This window comes from Microtus oregoni, unplaced genomic scaffold (genome assembly GCF_018167655.1).
Source record: "Microtus oregoni isolate MIOR12 unplaced genomic scaffold, Mior012 000059F_ref0000304, whole genome shotgun sequence".
Lineage (NCBI taxonomy): Eukaryota > Metazoa > Chordata > Mammalia > Rodentia > Cricetidae > Microtus > Microtus oregoni.
Window position 1 is genome coordinate 9,643,991 of NW_024543835.1, and position 7,248 is coordinate 9,651,238.

General features: G+C 41.6%; 1 protein-coding gene across 1 annotated transcript; it reads right to left on the reverse strand.

The window, feature by feature from the left end:
- Positions 1–304: 304 nt before the first annotated feature.
- LOC121438952 (melanoma-associated antigen B18-like) lies at positions 305–1,282 on the reverse strand. The gene has a single exon (XM_041639459.1). The coding sequence runs from the start codon at positions 1,280–1,282 to the stop codon at positions 305–307; it is 978 nt and encodes a 325-aa protein (XP_041495393.1).
- Positions 1,283–7,248: the final 5,966 nt, after the last annotated feature.

Below are 7,248 nucleotides of genomic sequence, written 5' to 3' on the forward strand. Positions count from 1 at the left end.
AAATGAAACAAAATAACAAATATAGCAGAGAAAAGCGATGGTGGTATTCAATGGGCTCCTTCTATGCTGCCCATCTACAATTTAAAATGGTCACTGTCTTTAATTTCCACACAGGACATCGTCAGACTTCAACCTTTAAAATATAACCTAGAATCAAAAGAGGGAAAAAGGTAAAACTGGAAGTTACAAATATACAACAGAGAAAGAAATATAAGCACTTATTCCCCTCAACCCATATTAGCCCTCCACTATTAGGTAGCTGCCATACCTTTTTAAACAAATAGTGAGGAAATAGCCTTAGCTATTACTTAGCATGGGAGGAGCTGCTGGTCATGGCTTTCGAATGTGAACTGGACATAGCAGCCTTGCGAGCCCTTGCTGCAGACCTGGCTTGAGCTCTTTCTTCTTCACCTTTCACAGCTTTTTCATACAAGGATCCAAAGGCTTCTGGTGTAGTATCATGGATCTTGGCCCAAAACTCCAGGATTTTCATCTTGCTGATTTCAGCCTGGGCTCTGGAACCCCATGTGAATTCGAAGGATGGAGGATTGCTGTTGGGCACTTTTCGGTACTCCAGATACTTCAGCCTGACCAAATCCTCAGTGATAACTTTCTTAGGCTCTCCATAGATGAAGTGTTTCTTGTGAGCATATACACCCATCATATTCAGCACGTCCCAGACCTCCTTTTCAGAGGCACAGTTATTTTTCTTGAAGATCACACCAAGAACCATCATTAATAGGCCAGTATTGAGCATTTTTTCTTCCTTTACTCCATCATAGGTATGGTCTAGTTTGTTGAAAAGGGCATAGCAGTGCCTGATAGGATCGACTTCCTTCAGATCAACACCAAAGGCTAGTTCCATGTGCTCTGTGGCTCTCTTTAGGATCTCAGTGAAGTGGTTTTTTGATGTTTTGATAACACACTTCAGCATATCTGCCCTTGTAATAACCTCCTTCTTTTGATACTTCTCCATCAGGAACCTTACCAGTAAGATTACTTTGTGGTTTGTGGGATCTTTACTCCAGACCTCGATGTCATCAGAATCATCTGAACTTTTCTCATCTTGGTTTCTGGCACCTGTATTTTCATATGTGTGTGAAAAGGTACAGTGTGCCCCCTGCATCGTGTTCGGAGGTGTAGGCATACCAGCAGCAGGACTAGCCTGATCTGGACCCTCATAGGAAGGATCGGGAGAGGCCGGTTCCTCCACTGTATTTTGGGCACGGGCCTGACGGCGCTTCTCGCGGGCACGGATCTTGCTCTTTTGGCCACGAGGCATGATGACTGTAGTGGGGAACAAAGATTGTAATACAAACAGGTTAGAGAAGAGATCACCCTGAAAAACAGAGGATGACATAATTTGTACAGTCTCTGTTGGTAGATCCTACTATTACTCCATGAAAGGCTACCTCGCCTTGTTTCCTTAAACTGACTTAGTAACCAAAAAGGGAAATTTAGACCTTGTTATCTCAGTTCAAGCTCACCATATGAACTTTCCTCCGGACTAGTACTGTTTCTCCCTTTTCTAACGGCTGTTTCTCTCTATACACATTGAAACCTTGACTGTCAAGTGGCAGCGGCACATGACAACGGCAGTAGTCGAAGACACCCACAATAAATGGTAGGGGTGGGAAAGGATAATTTGGAATGGATCGCTTTAGGGAGGTCTCTGGATTGAGGGGAGAATATTCCAGATAATACCTTGAGAAACAGAGGTTCCTATGGTTCCTCACGGATGCTCAAAGAAGCTTCCTGAAGGCTTCACTGGCCTCGAAGAACACCAGAAAATAACGGTAGTTGAAGAAAGGCGGATACAGCATAATCCATTTCCGTTCACACCCACAGGCTTTAAAAAGCAACTGCACAGGCGCAGAAGGGAGGGGGACCTGTCAATCATGCAGGCTTTTAAAAGCAACTGCGCATGCGCAGACAGAAAGTGGTGCCTTTATCAACGACACCTAGACATTTAAAACCAACTTCTCGGGTTTTAAAACACAGGGAAGGCAGAGCCTCTTTCAGCAACACCTAATCTTTTAAAAGAAACTGCTCAGGTGCAGACAGATGACGGAGCATCTGTCAACCAAACCTAGTGTTTTAAAAGCAACTGCGCATGTGCAGAAAGAAGGCAGACCCTATGTCAACACATCTACTCTTTGAAAAGCAACTGCACATGCGCAGACGGAAAACAGCTCCTCTCAATCACACCTACTCTTTTAAAAGCAACTTCTCAGGGGCAGAAGAAAGGAGGAGCCTCTGTCAACCTTAGGCAGTCTTTTAAAAGTAGCCACGCATGCGCTGACGGAAGGCAGAGCCTCTATCAATATGGCCTAGTCCTTCAAAAGCAACTACACATGCACAGACAGAAAGCAGCGCCTCTGTTAACCACACATAGTGTTTTAAAAGCAACTTCTCAGGTGCACAGGGAAGGCGGAACCTCTTTCAACAACACCTAATCTTTTAAAAGAAACTGCTCAGGTGCAGACGGAAGGCAGAGCCTCTGTCTACCATGCCTAGTCTTTTAAAAGCAACTGCACAAGAGCCAACGGAAAGCAGAGACTCTTTCAAAAATGCCTAGTCTTTTAAAAGCAATGGCACATGCGCAGAGGGAAAGCAGCAACTCTGTCAACCATGCCTAGTCTTTTAAAAGCAACTGCACATGTGCAGAAAGAAGGCAGAGCCTACGTCAACACATCTAGTCCTTTAAAGGCAACTGAACATTCGCAGATGGAAACCAGTGCCTCTGTCAATCACACCTAGTCTTTGAAAGCAACTGCTCAGGTGCAGGCAGAAGGCAGAGCCTCTGTCAACCACGCCTAGTCTTTTAAAAGCAACTGCACATGCACAGAAGGAAAGCAGTGCCTCTGTCAACCACACCTAGTCTTTTAAAAGCAACTGCGCATGTGCAGAAAGAAGGTGGAGCCTCTGTCGACCACATCTAGTCTTTTGAAAGCAACTGCAAATGCAAAGACAGAAAGAGGATCCTCTGTCAACCACACCAAGTCTTTTAAAGCAACTGCTCAGGTGCAGACTGAAGGCAGAGCCTCTTTGAACAACAGCTAGTCAGTTAAAAGAAACTGCACAGGATCAAAGGGAAGACAGAGCCTCTTTTAACACCACCAAGGCATTTAAAAGTAACTGCACAGGCACTGAGAGAAGGCAGAGCCTCTGTCAACCCCACCTAGTCTTTGAAAAGTAACTGTGCATGCGAAGACAGAAGGTGGGGCCTCTGTCAACTATACCTAGTCCTTTAAAAGCAACTGCTCAGGTGCAGACTGAATGCGGAATCACGTTGAACAACATCTAGTAACTTAAAAGAAACTGCAGAGGCACAGACAGAAGGTAGAGCCTCTGTCAACCGCACCTAGGCCTTTAAAACTAACTGTGCATGCGAAGACAGAAGGTGGAGCCTTGGTCAAATATGCTTAGTCTTTTAAATGCAACTGAGCATGCACAGAGGGAAAGTGGCACCTGTGTCAACCACACCAAGTCTTTAAAAGCAACTTCTCAGGTGCAAAAGGAAGTCGGGTCTCTGTCAAACACAGGTAGTCTTTTAAATGAAACTGCACATGTGCAGATTGAAGGGAGAGCCTATATCAATAATGCCTAGCCCTTTAAAAGCAACTGCACATGCGGAGAAAGAAGGCAGAGGCTCTATTGACCACAACTAGTCTATTGAAAGCAACTGGGCAAGCGCAGTCAGAAATTGGAGCCTCTGTCAACCACAACAAGTCTTTTAAAAGCAACTGCTCAGGTCCAGACAGAAAGAAGAGCCTCTTTGAACAACACCTAGTCAGTTAAAAGAAACTGCACATGCTCAGATTGAAGGTAGAGCCTATATCAATAATGTCTAGTCTTTTAACAGCAACTCTGCATGCTCAGAAAGAAGTCAGAGCCTATGTTGACCACATCTAGTCTTTTAAAAGAAACTGCGCATGCGCATACAGAAAGCATCCTCTCTGTCAACCACACCTAGTCTTTAAAAAGCAACTGCACATGTGCAGAAAGATGGCGGAGCCTCTGTCGACCGCATCCAGTCTATTGAAAGCAACTGTGCATGTGCAGATAGTGGAGCCTCTGTCAAGCACACCAAGTATTTTATTTTATTTTTTTACATTAATTTTTTTTATTTATTAAAGATTTCTGTCTCTTCCCCGCCACTGCCTTCCATTTCCCTCCCCCTCCCCCAATTAAGTCCCCCCCCCCCTCAGCCCGAAAAGCAATCAGGGTTCCCTGTCCTGTCGGAAGTCGAAGGAACCCCCACCTCCATCCAGGTCTAGTTAGTTGAGCCCTTCAATGGAAGAATGGATGAAGAAAGCATGGAATATATACATATTAGAGTACTACTCAGCAATAAAAAACAAGGACTTCTTGAATTTTGCATGCAAATGGATGGAAATAGAAAACGCTATCCTGAGTGAGGTAACCCAGACCCAAAAAGAGGAACATGGGATGTACTCACTCATAATTGGTTTCTAGCCATAAACCAAGGACATTGAGCCTATAATTAGTGATCCTAGAGAAGCTAAATAAGGAGAACCCAAAGAGAAACATATAGGCATCCTCCTGAATATTAACCTTCAGCAAGCGATGAAAGCACACCAAATATTTTAAAGCAACTGTTCAGATGCAGACAGAAGGCAGAACTTCTTTGACCAACACCTACTCTTTTAAAAGAAACTACACAGGTGCAGATGGAAGGCGGAGCCTCTGTCAGCCACGCCTAGTCTTTTAAAATCAACTGATCAGGTGCAGAAAGAAGGCAGAGCCTATGTCGACCACATCTCGTCTTTTAAAAGCAACTGAACATGCACATTCAGAAAGCTGTGTCTATGTCAACCACACCAAATCTTTTAAAGCAACTGCTCAAGTGCAGAGGGAAGGAAGTCCTCGTTGAACAACACCTAGTCATTTAATAGAAACTGCACTGGAGCAGAGGGAAGGCAGAGCCAATTTCAACCACGCCTAGTCTTTTAAAAGCTACTGCACATGTGCAGATGGAAAGCTTTGCCTCTGTCAACCACAAAGAGTCTTTTAAACCAACTGCTCAGGTGCAGACAGAAGGCAGAGCCTCTGTCAACTACGCCTAGTCTCTTAAAATAATATTTATATATTATTTATAGTATATATATACCATTGAATATATAATATAAAATATATAATAATATTGTATAATATATAATATAATATATATTATTTATAGTATATATATAGTATATTTTAGTATATAGGATATATACTTCTCTAGCTATTATAACTCTTCTTCCTCCTCTTCTGCAAAGATACATTAAACTTGAAGGGAGGGGTGAGATAAAAAAACATCCCTATAGGAATGAGAGCAACAAAGTTTCTGACTCTCTGCACATTATCCAGTTGTGGGCCTCTGTATCTGGGCAAAAGTGAATATATGTTCTCTCCTCTGACTATGTGTGTAGCACCTACAAGCACTCTGAATAATAGATACTGGGACAAAGCTTCCAATTAGAGTACCAGTCAGAAATCTTCATGCTCTATATAGTCAAAGAGCATGGGTTTTAGATGAACTCAGATCAGGGATTTTATCCCTGCCTTATTACTCAGCATCATCAAGAACTTTAAATAATTGTGAGAGTTATTCACAATTAACAAAGTGAGTCTGATAAAGATTATCTTGTAAAACTATCAGAATACATGTAATATTTGAAAATGTTTGAAGCTGGACTGGAGAGATGAATCAACTGTTAAGAGCACTTACTGCTCTTTCAGAGGTTCCAGATTCAATTCCCAACATACACATGGCTAATTACAACCATTTTAAAGTTCCATTCTATGATATTCTGAACCTTCTTCTGGGGTCCATGCACATCAGGCTTGCTTATGGTATACAAACACACATACACATGCAGGCAAAATATTCATTCACAAAAAATAAAAATGAATATTTTAAACCTACATGGAGGCTGTGCCTTTTAAATAATGTCATTTATTTCTTATTATAACACTAAACAATGCTGCCAACAACCTTGATATTTTAAGAATATATATATATATATATATATATATATATACATACATATATATATATATTTGGCCAAAAATAAAAGAGTTGGAAAGAAATCTACAGTAATTTTTCTTAAGTGAGTCTGTATTTCATTAATGTTGGCAAAAATTCTATAAACTAAAAAAAAAACACTTGAAAGTCATAGGGTTTACTAACACCCACCACTCAGATTCCTGGACCAAAACCACTCCCTTCTCATTCATTTGTTCATTACCAAAATGAGGCTATCCCTAAGAGTTTACCAGACTGCATACAAGGTAACCTAATTATGAAAAAAAACCCCTTTTAATATGTCTTAATTCAATCTTTTTTTTTAAAAAAAGAATAACTTTGGGTGTCTGAGTAAAGCACATTCCTTCCTGGTGCCAATGGACACTAAACAGACCATAAAGAATAGGTTTCCAAGGGTAAGAATCAGTTTTACAGGGACATTAGCCCTTTTCTGTTTCCCTTAAAATTACAGAATTAAACAAATGCAACGCAAATGAATGAAACACATTTTTTGCATTATTAAAGGTGCATGTATGTGTGTGTGTGTGTGAGTGTGTGTGTGTGTGTGTGTGTGTGTGTGTGTGAGAGAGAGAGAGAGAGAGAAACAGCAAGCACAGGTCCTACAAGGGACCAGACCAGGTCGTCTACATATCCATATACACTTGCATTCACACACACACACACACACACACACACACACACACGCCTGTACACACATACATGCACACACATGCATGCCTGCACACACAAGCACATGTATACACACACACGCACACACACACACATACGCAGAGGACCTGGTCCAGACCCTTGTAGGGCCTGTGCTTGCTGCTTCAATCTCTGAGTTCATATGAGAATTGTCCACTTGATTTATGCAAGATAACTCTTTCTATATATTATGAATCAGTAACTATATTGAGAGGGGTTTTTTAAAATCCCTCAGTACCATAAAAATAACATAGTTCTGCATTTTGGACATAATTATAAGGCCTTTGTTTCATCTTATTTAATTTTTGTGATTTGTATCCTGCCTTTCCTGATATTTTTGTTTGTTTGTATTTCTCGAGACAGGGTTTTTCTGTAGCTTTGGAGGCTGTCCTGGAACTAGCTCTTGTAGACCAGGCTGGACTCAAACTCACAGAGATCCGCCCTCCTCTGCCTCCTGAGTGCTGAAATTAAAGGCATGTGCCACCACTGCCCAGCTGCCTTTCCTGATT